The 16,930-nt window shown below is 40.0% G+C and overlaps 1 protein-coding gene across 2 annotated transcripts in view; it reads left to right on the top strand.

The window, feature by feature from the left end:
• Positions 1 to 13,229, top strand: part of LOC133425168 (grancalcin-like) — a 17,105-nt gene extending 3,876 nt beyond the window's left edge. The window contains exons 2-9 of one of the 2 annotated variants that reach the window (XM_061715852.1): positions 33 to 153; positions 187 to 281; positions 1,199 to 1,268; positions 1,648 to 1,691; positions 3,752 to 3,899; positions 11,088 to 11,201; positions 11,300 to 11,358; positions 12,572 to 13,229. In XM_061715852.1, the coding sequence (XP_061571836.1) occupies positions 33 to 153; positions 187 to 281; positions 1,199 to 1,268; positions 1,648 to 1,691; positions 3,752 to 3,899; positions 11,088 to 11,201; positions 11,300 to 11,358; positions 12,572 to 12,598 (678 nt within the window). In that variant the 3' untranslated portion in view covers positions 12,599 to 13,229. Of the gene's footprint in view, positions 1 to 32; positions 282 to 1,198; positions 1,269 to 1,647; positions 1,692 to 3,751; positions 3,900 to 11,087; positions 11,202 to 11,299; positions 11,359 to 12,571 lie in introns of both variants that reach the window. The other variant, XM_061715851.1, reaches the window with a different exon arrangement.
• The last annotated feature ends 3,701 nt before the right edge of the window (positions 13,230 to 16,930 follow it).

Genomic DNA, 16,930 nt, shown 5'->3' with positions numbered 1-16,930 from the left:
CAATAAGAGTCCTCCTCTTTCTGTTGCCTCAGGTTGGCGCCCCGATGCCGGGGGTCATGGGAGGAATGCCCCACCAGGGAGGAATGCCCCACCAGGGAGGAATGCCCCACCAGGGAGGAATGCCACCCCACGGAGGAATGCCCCCCCAGGGAGGTTACCCCCAGGGAGGAATGCCCCCCCAGGGAGGTTACCCCCAGGGAGGTTACCCAGGGGTGTACGGGGCCCCACCCCCCCCTGCCAACGACCCCATGTGGGGTTACTTCACCGCTGTAGCTGGACAGGTAAGTGTTGATGCACCGCACCTCTGTCATGGTAAATGTATCTATCTTGCTGTTTCACTTTTACGTGGCATGTTTTAATAAGAAACAAGAAAAGCTCCCTGATCCAGAGGTATGGCAACGTTTTAATTTCTCGATTCTGCACTGCTTCAGGTGCCATAAACGATTGAAGCCAGGACTCCTGTGGTGCCTGCAGGGTCATCGTACTGTATTTCCTGTATGCATTCAACCTATGTTGAACGCCCCAAAATTATGGAACACACTGCCCAAAAACATCTCTTTACTCAAGCATTTAAACATAAGATAACCGCGCCTTAGCTGCCACTTTCCTTTTATCTACCGTATATATCATTGATTTTTACTGTCTGCATTACTTTTATACTTTTAAATGTTTTTATATGATCATTTTTATCTTGTACTCTTATTTGTTGATATTTTTATCTTTTTATTTTTCATATGCCTACGACTCGTGCAGCATTTTTACCTTTTTATATTCATATATTCGATTTTTATATTCCTTTTTATATTATCCTATCTTAGTAGTTGTTCTGTGGAGGAATTTGGAACTGAATTTTGTGACGGTTATGTTTTATATCACTGCACTTAAATATTTGTGTTTTTTGTTTTATTTGCTGTTTTTGTTTCTTATTTGTACTGTTACTGTAAAGCAGCTTGAGCTGCGACTTTCGTCTGAAAGGTGTTTATTATTATTATTATTATTATTATTATTATTATTATTATTATTATTATTATTATTAGGATTAGGGATATATTTTTTCCAGAAGGAGGTGTAACATAGTCTGAGAGGATTTATGAACTTATTCTTTGATAAGTCCACCAGAAAAAGCAGCCTGATATCTTCAGAGCATTGTATTATTCCTTTTCTTACATGACTGAGTGTTATTCCTTCCTCTTTCCAGGATGGAGAGGTTGATGCAGAAGAGCTCCAGCGGTGTCTGACCCAGGCCGGTTTCACTGGCAGCTACACTCGTAAGTTGACCATTTTGCTTTTCACAAAAGCGTCAGTGTTTTATTCTTCGCGGGGGCGTGAAGCGTCCGACGCGAAGCCGTCCTAATGTGGTCGTAATCATCTCATTTATAGAGCTGTCAGGAACCACAAGAGTTTCATATTCGTCTTGATATGTAAAACCTTCGATTTTAACGCTGTACTTTTGATCATCTGACTCCCTTTTTCAAGGTTCTTTGAATCATAAACAGTTTTCACAACTATTTAGCCTTAATGTTTTATGAATATTGGCGCAGGTATAGAAAAGGTGTGTACAGTTTACCATCACTGGCTACTGTTCTTTGACATCAAAATGAAAATGAAAGTGTGGACTCTTCTTATGCACTTTTATTCTCTTTGCAGCCTTCAGCTTGGAGACGTGCAAGATCATGATCGCAAGGCTTGATGTATCCTTTCTGAGGTTCATGGTTAAAACACTTCTGAGTTTGTGGTAGGAACATCATAGATGACAGCAGACATCGTCTTGAGAAGTGGGAGTCCACGTCGAACGGGGGAAGCTGCAGAGTTTTGAAAAGTTAACGGATACATTTGGATTAGATGAACATGAAAAATATCGATACCGACAAATTAGGGATTACTATGAGAAGGAAATAAAAACTGACACTGATAATGAAGTTATTGATGTGTTTTTGAAAGCTTATGAAGGGAAAACATGTAAAGTAATGTCAACCCTGTACAAAGGTTTGCTGTCATGCAGGAATTCTTCCTCTCTTTATATAAAAAAAAAATGGGAAAAAGAGTTGGGAGAACAGATAACTGAGGAGGAATGGTTTAATATTTGTAAAACGCAGTGCTACTAGCCACTAGCTGCAGGATCTGGAGAGAATTCAATTGGAAAAATATAGATACAGATTTTTTATAACTCCAAACATTAGGAAGGAACCTGTATGTAACTAGCAGCCATGCTGGGGACTTTGTGGACACATGGATGTGGCCCATGTGCATATTTTCTGGTCTTGCCAGAAGATAATAGGATATTGGGATAAAATATGGCAGTGTTTAAGAAAAATAATAGTATACGAGATTCCCAAATCTTGCAAGAAGACTTTATTTGGGAAATTTGACACAAGATATAATACAAAAAGAGAATTAATATCTTGTTAAAGTTCTTCTATCGGTAAGTAAAAAAGCAATAACAAGGTTATGGTATAAAGCAGAACCAGCGACCATGGGGCAGTGGCTGAGACCTGCGGAAGAAATATTTGTAATGGAAAAAATGACATATAAACTACGATTACAAGAGACAATTTCAGGAAAAATGGACAGATTATAGAGCACAGCAAGAGGACACCACCATCACCACTGGACAATAAGGACATTGATATGAGAATAATTTCTTTGTGAAGTATGTAAAACCTGACACTGTAATTGTTGAAGGAATTTTCACTCCCAAAAAGTGGGAGTTTAGATTTTAAATGACCCTTATGTTTATGGGTAAGTTTTAACATGTAGTCAGGGCATGTTAATACATGTCTTGGTGGGGTTCAGGTAATGACGTGGCCTTTATTAATAATTAGAAGACGTTTGGAAATTCCGGAAGTGACAATCCAGGGTCCAGGCCAGGATGCAGAGCTGCAGTCTTACGCGCTTCTCTGCTGCTTCTCGAAGACTACGGCCTGCCGATAAAAAAGTGGCTACAGGAGGAAGAGTATGTTAGTTTAAATGAATCGACTCCGCCCGGCTACTTAAATCATCATATTCCCCGAAGCACGGGCAGAGGCAGAGGAGTCACAACAAATTATAACCCCAGTCTTCAAACCACGTTTAGTCTGAAACTCCTGAGCTGGAAATCAGAGAAGCCAGTTTTGTTAGTGGTAGTGTACCGGCCCCCTGCTGGTGCTTATCTAGAGTTTCTGTCTGAATTTTCAGATTTCCTATCTGGTTTATTGATCAGTACAGATAAATTCATCATAGTGGGTGACTTTAATATTCATATGGATGTTGACAGCGATAATCTTAAATTAGCTTTTAATTCTCTTCTAGAATCGATGGGTATCTCACAAAATATTTTTTAATCATACCCTGGATCTCGTTCTCACCTACGGTGTTGAAACTGATGATCTGTTGGTGTCGCCTGTAAACTCCCTCTTATCCGACCATTATTTATTTAATAACATTTGAATTTAATATTGTCGATTTTTAAGTGCATAATGGTATTAGTTTAGCAGATGTTTGTCCGATGAAGCTATTGCAAAATTTAGGGAGGCCATTGCTCATCTTACGATAGTGGAACATAGTGAAGTAGTCATGGCCAGTTAGCTGGGTTCTAACTGCAGATGTTGATTTCCTTGCTAGTAACACTGCAGATTTGTTGCATTCAGCTTTAGATGCAGTTGCTCTTGTGAGAAAGAAAGGTCTCTAACCATAGGAGCTTAACTCCCTGGTACTGATGAGATGGAATTCACGTTCAAGTCAGTTATTTGAAACTTAACCAAACTGTTACCAGAAAGACTTTACAGGCAAGATGGGCTTCAATGAGTTCAAGGAGTTGTTTGTGGCCCTGAACGGCTGGAAGCAGAACTTCATGATGTTTGACCAGGACCGCAGTGGAACCGTTGAACCTCACGAGCTGTCGCAGGCGCTCGGTGCCATGGGTGAGAATCTCCACTTCACCATCATTCATACATTATGGTTCATTACAGTGCATTTAATGGCATTTGGAGTGTCACTTAATGACACGTTAGCGTTAATAGCAGTCATAATTTAGAACTGCTGTAATGCTGATTGACGGTATCTATCTTCCATTTGCTTCCACTTGTGCTTTTTATTATTTTACCTCCTTTTCTTATCATTTTATTTCATTTTGTTTGTTGTTTATTGTTTAATTGTGTCTTGCCGCTTTTAATGTTGATCCAGGTTTCTTCCCTCCTAAAGTGGGGTTTTTCTTGCCACTGTTTGGTTTAAGGTTTTTCTCCCACTAGGGGAGTTTTTCTACCTTCCATTGTTTATGTTATGTTTATGTAATAATTGCTCGGGGGTCATGTTCTGGTCTCTGGAAAGATCCTAGAGACAACTTCTGTTGTAATAGACACTATATAGACCCTCCAGGTTCCCATCCACCTGGCGGGATAGTTGCGGCGGACGCGTGGGGGGGGGGGGGGGGTGACGGAGCTCTGTCTCGTCCCCCTCGTCGCGCCGGTGCGCCCGGCAATCACCCGAGCACCGAGCCGCGGGTGGAGAGGAGAGAGGCGGCCAGCCCCCGGGCCGGTCGCGTCTCTCCTCTCCACCCGCGCTCTCCTTTTTTTTTCTCTTACGACCTCAGATCAGACAACCCGCTGAATTTAAGAGGGAAGAGCTCAGCGCCGAATCCGCAACTTCCTGCATATTTCGCATATTTTGCAACTTTCCGCCCTATTCCGCAATTTACAGCATATTCCGCAATTTCACCGCATAAAAGCACATAAAAAACCCACACATTTAATTGCATAATCAATGATTTTAGCCCGCAAAATCAAGGATTTTAGCCCGCGGAATCAAGGATTTTTGCCCGCGTTTTTCTGGAGGGTCTAACTATATAAATAAAATTGAATTGAAATGAATTGAATTTTCAGTGCACAATTAAAGAACATCAGCGATTTAATGAATCAATTTAAACTCACTTTGGATTGAGCTGAGTTTTAGAAGCTTTCTTTTTTCCAGCGTCACAATTACTTCTTTCTTCAAACTCATGAGTTTACATCTATTTCAAGCAGCTTGTACAGTCATATGCGATGATGTTTTGGTGTTATAGACTTGTGATAAGCAAACTTCTTCTTTCCGAGTCCGTTGCAATCTCAGATGTCACAGCGGTTTGGGCAGGGGGGTCGTAACAGTCCAGTAGGTGGGACATTGTCTGTACTGCTCCACAGCTGGCATAGATGCATGGATTGGCGTTGTCTTTAGGCTTACTGTGATGATATGGTAGGTGTCGTTCAGGGCTGTGTCCACCAGTTTGGTGGGGGGGGCTCCAGTGTGAGCATATTCGGTTGTGGAGAAGCCCTGGGCAGTTGCACGGATGGGTGATTGATAGTGATGCACCAAAATTAAAATTTGTGGCTGAAACCGAAAATAATAATAAACACTTGGCCGAATACCGAACAATACCAAACATAGTTCTTCACAGTTTTTCATTTATTTTGCCAATTTTTTCACCATTGCATAAATCAAATACATTTGATTTATGCATGCTTTTCAAAGAAAAAAAACTTACAAAATTACAAGGTAGAAAATATTTATTGAACATAAAAAACTGAACATTTTTTAATATCCCAGCATTATGTTGTTTTGGTTCCACCTTCTGGTGAATGTTAGGTAAAATTCTTATGTGGTTACTTTTTGGTTGGCCAACGATTTATGTTTGTGGTGCGCAACCTTTACGGGAGCAGCCAGTCTATTTCCTTATATTACAACGCCGTTATTAATTGTTCGTTTTTTTTCCCACTTATTCCACGAACACCGAAAGTGTTTTTTTGCCATTTTCGGCCGAACAATTTCGGTTACCGAACAATCGGTGCATCACTAGTGATGGATCAGCGCCCCACTTTGAGCTTACCAGGATGTTGTTGTTGCGAGTGTTGACCTTGGCTTTGGCGTTCTGAAGATGGGTTTTGAAAGAGAGTGTCCTGTCGAGGGAGACTCCGAGGTACAGGGGGTTGTGGGTTGGGTTTTAGGTGGTGGTTATTGTAGTAGGCTGTCATCTCTTAGAGGGCTCTTTCCAGGACAGACTCAACTGAAGTTCTCCTGTTGGGTGGGGATGCAGAGGTCATCAGCATAGATGAAGAAGTGGTTGGTCCTTGGTGTAGATGTTGAAGAGGAGGGGGGCCAGTACGCTGCCTTGTGGTTCTTTTGGGCTTTCCATTTGAAAGAGGGTCCTCGTGGTCTGCCCTGTGGCAGGCGTTCACTAGATCGCTGGATGTTTCTGACAACCCAGGGAGATACTCGGCCTGGCATCCTCTTGGTGTGCGTCGCCTGGCTGACATTTTCAGCAGTTGTGTGAACATGGTATAGCTGCTGAGGTGTGGTGAAATGCTGGGGATGGACTCTTGGGTCCCCTGTTGGAATGACAGCCAATCTACCGCAAATGGAACCTTCTGCGGAAGGGGACGGTTGTTGCTTGTAGAACAGATGGTTATGTTGATTGGCCACTGACTACGTTACATGCACGGGTTAAGGTCAATATTCCGGTTACTGAAACATTCGGAAAATTCCATTTCCATGCGTGAGCAAACAGGGTTATCCCTGTATACATGGTGATTAATCATTTGGGAGATCTGGATCAAACCAGCGACGCACGGAGAACGTCATGACGCAATTCCCGTCATTTCCGCTTCTTCTTCCTGTATCCAAATCCTAAACAACAACAATAACCAGCGTCTTTTTGACGTCTTCCAGTCAAGCGTCTTCCAGCGGAGCTTGATCTGGTCTGGCGTTACCCAGGGGTCATATTCAGGTTTTTAAAAACTGGAATATGAGCAAATTCCGGTTATTCAAAGGGGTTATTGGTGTTTACATGGCCGTGCGCAACTGGGTTATTGCTAATATTCCGGTTAGAAAAGGGTTATTGACTGCATGTAAATGTAGTCAGTTGCATATGGGGAACAGGATCTCTTTCACAGCCCTGGATTCTAGTTCACTGCTCACACAGACAAGGTCCGGGTTGTGTCCTCGTTTCCATCCGGCGCTGTTGAAGGATTTTGGCAGTTGGGCGTCATGAATCAGGGTCAGGTGTTTCGATTCGAGCCAGGTTTCCACTCCATCTCCATCTTGATTGTTTGCTTCATAGCCCCACAATGTGCCATGGGCGATGAGGGGTGTTGTAAGGCACATCGCTCATCTGTTGTCACTATAATATGCAAGTATAAACAGCATGGGTGCAACGAGACGGCTGCTGTGTCCGGGAGATGAATGTGCTTCGGTTTGAAATGTGCAAATGAAGGCCGGTGCAGACAAGGACCTTGTGAACCTTGTGGCTTTTACAGGGAAACGCTGTCATTATCCCTGTAACACAATTTCTGTCATTAATCACCTTGGACCCAAAACATGGCCGGTGTGTGTCGTGTGGCTGATTCAGCTGAGCTTGAACACAAGCAGCTTCCACTGCAGGGTTTGGAGTCAAATGAAGCTTTTATTGAGCTTTTCCACTAGTACCTACTCAGCCCGACTCGACTCACCTCGGTTTTGCGCTTTTCCCACTAGGGGTCTGACGTGCCGAGTAGATACTTTTCTGTAACTATTCTGCCGAGGTTCTAAGTGGCTGAGTCGGGCTATGATGTCATCTCACTACAGGCCACCGATTGGTCGGGGGGTTGGAGTCAGACGTCTGAGTCAGGAGGAGGAAATCAGTGAAAGAGACTCTGACGGCTTCTTGTTTATTTTATTCGACCAGCAATGGCAGCAAAAGTCTGTTTGGTGATCCAACTCTGAGGTGCAGATGTTCATAAACCTGGTGGCTGAGGAGAGAATTAAAAAGGGATGTAGACGGGCGATAAGGAACGACCAGATCTACCAGGAGCTCTGTCACTTCATAGCTGCTCACGGCTCCAGCTGACTTTTCAGCTGCGCCGAGGGAAAAAAAAACAAAAAAAAAACTGTTGCCCCTTGAAGCTTCTCTCACTCTCATTTTTTAACTTGATATCGAACACAACCCACTAGGGCTGTTCGATTTTGCCCAAAAATAAAATCTTGATTTTTCTCTCTCAAAATCCGATTTTCGATTACGATTATTTTGTGAATTGACAAAAGGCAAAGAAATGATTTCAAATATGCTGTTTTTTTAACATTTGCCCCATTGGGCTTTAAGTGCAAACTTTGCTCTTATTAAACCAAAAATGAATGAATAAAGTGCAAAACTCTGTAAAATAAGTTGAAAAAAAGTTTTAAAAAATATAATAAAATATAAAGTTTTATCTCTGGAAAAAAAAAATCAGCAAGTCAGCACTTGCAAACATACAGTAAGTTATATTTCCAATTAAATAAAACAAGACATTTTCTAATTAAACTAAACTGGGTCTTTGCATGCTAAATAATAATGCAACCCATGAAGGAGGTAGAGGTGTGTAATGTCAGTCATTACATTTGCTATTCACATTTGCAAGTTTTTTGCAAGGAACACGAGCCGGTCTACGGCATCTGGCTTGAGGGATGCCCGGTGGCATGTTAGTATATCACCATGGTTACAACGCCCCCTCCTACACTAAAGAGCCTCTCCGATGGGGCACTTGTCGCAGGTATTGAGAGGTATTTCCATCAATCATTAATATGGTATCAATCATTAATATGTGTGCAGACAAGGTAAAAAAAAAAAAGTGAAAAATCGATTTTACGATTTTCACGTTTTAACATCGTTCTAATTACATAATCGCGATTACGATTTAAAATCGATTAATCGAACAGCCCTACAACCCACAGACCCAGCAGCACATTTATCATCTCCTCCAGGTTCTATATCTTTAGTGTTGTTGTCTTCTCTGTTTAGATCACACAATCAAATACGTCACAGCAGCTTCACTACAACCTCCTACTTCTGATCTGGGTATTGAAAAGAAACGAGGGCATGGCGAGTCGAGTCGGGCTGAGTAGGTACTAGTGGAAAAGTGCACTAAGTTGGACACGACTGCAGAGTCTTGGGCCCGTCTCGTGTGCGTCGCCACAAAAACTCTGGAGACTGATGTGCAGGTTTAAGGCGGCGATAAGAGTCTGCGTTATCTGGGTCAGTCAGACGTGCATGTCAACGCTCAACGTTGTAGCTCAAAGAGACACAGCAAATAACTTCAATGCACAAAGTTTAGAGAAGCGCTCGGGTCAGAAAGGAAGAGGGAAAACAAAAAACAAAACAAAACAGGAGGAAGAGTCGGGCGGGACCAGACCTGTAGCTAAAGCTGCAGTTCTCCACAATCCCTCTCCTGTGAAGCAGCAACTAAAGGATTCACCCCATTTTGAAATACATATTCAGGCCTTTCATGTATTTCCTACTAAAACTAAGGAGTCCTTTCCACAGGCAGATATTCAGTTATAATTGTGCTGTTTTCCAGCCTGTAACAGCTCTGCATCATGAAGTATTTCACGCATTTGTGACGTCTGCCAGCCTGCTGTTTCTACTGTCTACTGTACTTTCAAATGCACTTCCTGTTTTGTGGTTTGACCTACAGGTCAGGGGAAGGAAGTCAGTATTGTGGTTGGAAAGGATTGTGATTAATCTGATAAAATGTACAACTGTGTGTATTATAACTGTTGATATTTATTGAGATATTTTTTCTTTTTTTACTCCCTTTATATGTCTCAGCGATCATCACACTCCTGTCTGTAACATTACAAACCCCGTTGACACAGACCAACCCTCTAATCAGAGTGTGTGTGTGTGTGTGTGTGTGTGGGGGGGGGGCACTTCATGTGTGATTTATTGCTACAGTATACAGGACTGTCTCAGAAAATTAGTATATTGTGATAAAGTTCTTTATTTTCTGTAATGCAATTTAAAAAAAAACAAAAATGTCATACATTCTGGATTCATTACAAATCAATTGAAATATTGCAAGCCTTTTATTATTTTAATATTGCTGATTATGGTTTACAGTTTAAGATTATGATTCCCAGAATATTCTAATATTTTGAGATAGGATATTTGAGTTTTCTTAAGCTGTAAGCCATGATCAGCAATATTAAAATAATAAAAGGCTTGCAATATTTCAGTTGATTTGTAATGAATCCAGAATGTATGACATTTTTGCATTAGAGAAAATAAAGGACTTTATCACAATATTCTAATTTTCTGAGACAGTCCTGTATGTTACATATCCTTGATTAATGTTTGATGTTTTTTTTTATCTGTGCTGTATTTATTTGTACCAAGGGACTGCAGATGTAAATGAGCCTAAGGCTAACTCTGGTGCAATGCATCAAATGTTTACATTTATGTTTTTAATTGCACATGGTCCCTCTCAAATACAATTTAAGAAAAAAAAAAAAAAGCGAAACAGATGGCTTTTTATGTGAAGTGAGCAGAGGTGTCAAGTAACAAAGTACAAATACCTCGTTACCTTACTTAAGTAGAAATTTTGGTTATCTATACTTCACTGGAGTAATTATTTTTCAGACGACTTTTTACTTTTACTCCTTACATTTTCACACAATTATCTGTACTTTTTACTCCTTACATTTTAAAAAACAGCCTCGTTACTCTATTTCATTTCGGCCTTTAAATAAAAACTATCCAGTTAAATTGCTCCATCCGGATAGAGTGAATGTGGTTGTGGTTGTTTCAGATGTTCTTGTCCAGTTTTGTTCTTACATCCGTTCCCTCAGATTCCTGCAACTAAACTTGGATGTACATTCCAATAAAGGTTAGGATAAATGATAACATGCCTCTGAAGTTTGACTTTTTGCACCATTACAATACTTATAGGCAACTAGTCATCATATCTCCTGCTCTCTGAAACACATGTTAATGCTCAATAGTACACATATATGGTTCTTTAATATATTTGCATTATACTAAGATACATTCATTTTCAATGGCTTTTGTCCATAATGGCTTTTTTCCCCCTTACATTACTTTTACTTTTATACTTTAAGTAGTTTTGAAACCAGTACTTTTATACTTTTACTTGAGTAAAAAACTTGAGATGATACTTCAACTTCTACAGGAGTATTTTCAAACTCTAGTATCTATACTTCTACCTGAGTAATGAATGTGAATACTTTTGACACCTCTGGAAGTGAGATGTCCCAGAGGTGCTACCCTAGTGAAGAACAGCAGATCCTACTAGACTGTAGTTCAGACCCTCATGATGCGTTTTCCTCACCAGGCTACCGCCTGAGCCCTCCGACCCTGAATGCCGTCATAAAGCGCTACAACAAAGGGGGCAGGATCTTCTTCGATGACTACGTGGCGTGCTGTGTCAAACTGCAAGCTCTCACAGGTACGGAACCCACACCAGCTCTGACTTGTTCAGCCGTTCTCTCCCGTGATTGGCTGTTGGTTAGATCAGAGCTTTACTGTTTCCTCTCCCTGCGACAGAGAGCTTCAAACGGAGGGACGTCACACATATGGGATCCGTCACCTTCCAGTACGATGATGTGAGTCCTTTTCTTTTATTTAATTCTATCAATAGATTACAAGAGGGACCTGAATAAATCAGTGTACACTCAGAGCGGTCCTATAGTTACGGAAGAGTATTAGGGCCAGGCAGGAGAAAAATACAAATAATATTTTAGAGGAGGAAGATTTTTTTTTTCATTATGCACTTTGAGAAAAAAGTCAAAATGTCGAGAAAAAAGTGTCGAGATTAATGTTGAAGTACAATTTTAAGAAAAAAGTTGAAATGTTGAGAAAGTCAAAATTTCGTGAATAAAGTCGTAATGTCGAGAAAAAAGTCGAAATGTTGAGAAAAAAGTCGAAATTTTGTAAAAAAAAGTCAAAAATGTCGAGAAAAAAGTCGAAATGTCGAGATTAATGTTGAAGTACATTTTCGGGAAAAAAGTGGAAATGTTGAGAAAAAAGTCAAAATTTCGTGAATAAAGTCGTAATGTCGAGAAAAAAGTCAAAATGTTGAGAAAAAAGTTGAAATGTTGAGAAAAAAGTTGAAATTTTGTGAATAAAGTTGGAAATGTCGAGAAAAAAGTTGAAATGTCGAGATTAATGTTGAAGTACAATTTTGTGAATAAAGTTGAAATGTTGAGAAAAAAGTTGAAATTTTGTGAATAAAGTCTTAATGTCGAGAAAAAAGTTGAAATTTTGTGAATAAAGTCGTAATGTCGAGAAAAAAGTCGGAATGTTGAGAAAAAAGTTGAAATTTTGTGAATAAAGTCGAAAATGTCGAGAAAAAAGTCGAAATATCAAGAAAAAGTTGAAATTTTGTGAATAAAGTCGTAATGTCGAGAAAAAAGTTGAAATGTTGAGAAAAAAGGCGAAATTTCGACTTCATTCTTGAAATTGTATTTTAACATTAATCTCGACATTTCGACTTTTTTCTCGACATTTCGACTTTTTCTAGAAGTGCACAATAAAAAAAAATCTTCCAATCTCAAATATTTTTTCTCCTGCATGGCCCTAAAACTCTTCCGTATATAGTTGATAAAGTTGGGGAACATGCGTCCTCTTGTACTCTGACTTTATCAGGGACAGTTTTAGTATCTGATCATCGGAGCTGCTGGATCTCAGAGAAGCCGCTGAGCTGCTGGTTCTGCAGCATCGTGAAGGACATACTTGCACCTTGTCCTTTCCTCTGTGTTAAGGGTCTCAGTTTGGGGCTTCCTGTTGTTGACATTAGTCTCTCTCCTCTGTGAACAGTTCATCCAGTGCACGCTGGCCATTTAATCGTCCCCGTCTCCCGACCAGAGGCCGGGGCCTCAGTGCCAGTCAGTCACCCTGCAGGGAGTCAAAGGGCCGTCCGTTTATTAGCCAGACGGGCCACCAACCACAACAGGGATGTACTTATGCTTGTAATTCTTCTGATTTATCTTTGTGATCTGTGCCACAGTCAAGTTCACACAATCATATATGCATGCTGTGTGGAAGATTGAACTTTTCACTGCTTTTAAAGCCTTTTGTGAGGAAGATTTCTGACCTTTACAATTAAATCCATAAATATTGCAGGTGCTTTACCAACTATTTTTACTAGCAGCATTATTACTCTGCAGGATGTTGTGACACGTGATGTGCCATTGTCGTCTCTTAAATGTTAACATGTCATCTCTTATATGTATAATGTGCCTCAGTATCATGAGTTACCACTGAATGTAACAGCAGTTGAACTGTTTTCTTCTCGTTTTCATTTTATACTTCTGTTTTTAACATGCACTTAAACCTTTTCTGCAATAGTTAAGCTCTAAAAATAGAGCTTGTTAACTTCTAAAAAACTGAGTTGATGCACGATATTGGATGAGTAAACTCTTTCCAAACCAAGCCATGTTCTGATCCTTCCAATAAACACATTTTGTAATCGGTACGCACTTCGTTTATTCATTTATACAATTGTGCACCATTTTCCAGTCTATTTACACAATATACTTTATTTCTTTAAATATAGTTAAGAACAGAAACATTCAAATTAGCTGTTAAGTGTTGCATTGTATAAAATACAGTGGCAAACGTTTAAAAAATGCATAAAAACAATTGTGAACAGCAGTAGATTTAAAAAGTGACATTTATGTCCAGTACAGCAAGTTTTTCTTATCTCTGTGCAAAAGTTTGCAAATCCCATGAAGGGTCAGCAGACGAGCATCCAGGCGCTGGACGTGACGCGCGAGACTGTTCTACGTTTTTAACTTGGAGAGCTTGGAAAGGGAAGAAGCTGGCGTTCTGCTGGAAATGCCCCTCCCTGTAAAAGAACCATCTTTCTCGGCTTGTCCATGTCGGTGCTGATTTCACCCAACGCCACTCACTTCTCCAGAAATATAAAAGATTTCCCACAAAGCCACCCATCAGCTCCACTGAGATCAAGCGAGCAAACGAAAAGCAAGCTTGGTTGGCTCGTAATGGGCCCGTCTCGGCATGCAGGGCGAGTCTGGGAGGAAGAAACTTGATGCAGAAATGTTGCTGAAATGATATGACACGCAGGACGAGCTATTTAAACCAGCGTGCAGCCGCGGCAACAGCATGCAGTGTTGCCCGTCTGACGCTCTGCTTGCTACATTGAGAGGCTAGGAATCGTCGTCCTAACAGAAGAAGAGAGAAGTACATAGAAAAATAAGGGCAAATTAACTATTTTGTTTTAGAAAAATAGGTCCAACTGCTCTTTCAGACTTCCTGTGTTTGTGTCACATGACTGACTGAGACCTTTATAATAAAGCAGACGGCCGTCTCCATGCATTACATGAGCTGCAATGTAATGCAATGTTGCAGCTCAAAGAGAATCTATATGTATGTGTGTATGTGTAACACACACACACATGTGTGTATTATGGAGGATTTTTTGTGCCAAAATTAAATAAATAAATCATTAATTAATTAAAATGGGAATGAAATATATCATTAATTAATTAAATGTGTCATTAATTCATTAAAATTAGAATTAAATATGTCATTAATTAAGTAAAATACAATTCACGAGTGAAACTGACAGTTTTACATTTCATGATTCACACGCAGCAACACAAAATCATTAATTAAATGTGTCATTAATTAATTAAATGCAGTTTTACATTTCATGATTCACACGCAACACGAAATCATTAATTAAATGTGTCATTAATTAATTAAATGCTGAAATAATAAATATATTTTTTTACTTAAAATGAATTGTATTTTAATTAATTAATGACATTTAATTCTAATTTTAATTAATTAATGACACATTTAATTAATTAATGATATATTTCATTCCCATTTTAATTAATTAATGATATATTCATTTATTTAATTTTGGCACAAAAAATCCTCCATAGTGTGTATATATATATATATATATATATATATATATATATATATATATATATATATATATATATATATTTATATTTATATACACATACATATACATGTGTGTGTAGATATGTATATTATTTTGTATATACATACATGTATATATGTATATATAGATTTTGTATATACATATACACATGTATATATATATATATATATATATATATATATGTATATATATGTATATATATGTATGTATATATATATATATATATATATATATATATATATATATATATACTAGTGATGAATCTGTACGAAGGAAGCTGCTCTTTAATAGGAATAAAATGGAAGACACAGGGCTCACTGATCTCCAACCTTCCACTCCAGCACGTCCCTCCAGCTGTGAGGAAGATTCAACATGTCCCTTTCTGTCCAGCAGCTCTGGCAGCTCTGGGGGCTGTTCCTTTTATGACACTTCATCTCAATAAAAACAATACTTTTAAATACAGGAAAGGGTGGTCTCAGCCTTAAACAGAAGCCCACTAACTGGTGCAGGTAGCAGGGTGACATCCCTCAGCAGGGCAGGGGGCCACGGCCACTAAAGACAAACCTGCAGGAGCAGAGCTTTTATTTTGGAGGGACAGGAAGGAGCAAAAGGAAGGAGAAGTGAACTACGATCATTACCTGCTCATGGTCCTTCAGGTTTTTCTTTTTCATGTTCTGCCAGACACAACAACACAGACACAACAACACAGAGAAGCACACGTCTGCCTTGACCAGAGCAACCACACGGCTCTCACGGTCAACACAAGCTGGAGAAATCATCATGCTGTTGCTGGAAAGTTATACAACTCCAAGATATGGAGAGCTGAGACTATACTGAAAATAAAAACAAGTGCATTCAGTGTCAGTATGAGTCCTTCTTTTGCATTTCAGACCTCCAACACGTGAGAGTCGCTCCATTGACGCTAATAGAAACCAAGTGATAGAGGGAATGCGCATGACGTCACAGATGCGACTTCACAGCGGGTTTCGCCCACTGAGTGGCAAAAAGACTGAGTGTCAGAAAGACTGAGTGGCTTTCAGTTTGAGCAACTGGAAAACATCTAAAATGGGAAGGAGCTGTTGTCCGATCGACTGTACTCGTAGATTTAGCAAGAAATCGGAGTTATCGTTTTACAGACTGCCAAAAAATAAGCTTAAGAGAGACAAATGGATCGCTGCAATTCACAGAAACAACTGGATTCCAGACACCAAAACGTGGGTTTGCGGTTCCCATTTTGTATCAGGTAATGTTGGGTTTTTGGGTAGCTAACGTTAAACGGTCAAATCATAAAGTTCGGTGTCCTCATCACTTTAATTTCGCCAACAAATCCTGCCTTGAAGTAGGACCAAGCATCAAGACTTTTGTAAGCCTTCAAGCTTTGCTTCGTGTATTTCCCCGGCGTAGAAATTAAGTACATATAAATATCAGGAAACTGGATTCCTGGTCAAATATTAATGTCCATGGACCACTGGTTCTTGGGGTAACTGTACGGGTCACTGTCAAGTCCAACTGCCTTTAATTTAAGCCGATAATCGGCTGTTATCCCGTCTTTTTTACTAGTTGCAGCCATTTTTGCTGATGTTTTGCCACTCAGTGCGAGTAAGGGGGCTGGTCCAGTGGGGAAGTGACATCAATGTATAACCTCTATAAAAGGTTCCAGGGTTTTTCCAGCAAAGCTGTGCAACTGGACGGGTCTCTTAAGGCATTATTCATCTGTTTTCTGCTTCACAATCAGTGAAACATGGCCACGGCCCATGAGCCAGGCTGAGGGCTAGCTTAGCCGCCAGCTAGCCTTCGCTGTGCTCACCGTGCTGCTGGTGGACAGTGTTGTGCATGAACGAGTTCATTGAACACATTCATTTCTGTGAGAACGTTGAACTGAACGCAACATATTTGCAAATAAAGAACTTGAACTTGTTCATTCTGCAGATCATGAACTGGAATTTGAACCGTTCAGATTATGTGAGTTTCAGCTTCATTGTTTACGTCCAATTATTACGGAATACATTTCACCAGCGGGCGGCGCACATTTAAAATACTGGATGAGATGACGACTTCACACTACATTACCCACAATGCAGTGCACACACTAGCATAGCAACGGGCTCCATCTCCATGGCAACGGCGGTCCGAGCCTGGTGCAGTCTTTACATGACCAGTGAAGAGAGAGACGTTGCAGACGCAGCGTCAGTGAGCCGTCAGATGATGATCCTTATCATTATCTGCAGGAATTTTAC

Source organism: Cololabis saira, chromosome 24 (genome assembly GCF_033807715.1).
Source record: "Cololabis saira isolate AMF1-May2022 chromosome 24, fColSai1.1, whole genome shotgun sequence".
NCBI classification, from domain to species: Eukaryota; Metazoa; Chordata; class Actinopteri; order Beloniformes; family Belonidae; genus Cololabis; species Cololabis saira.
This window is presented reverse-complemented; position numbering and strand designations above follow the sequence as displayed.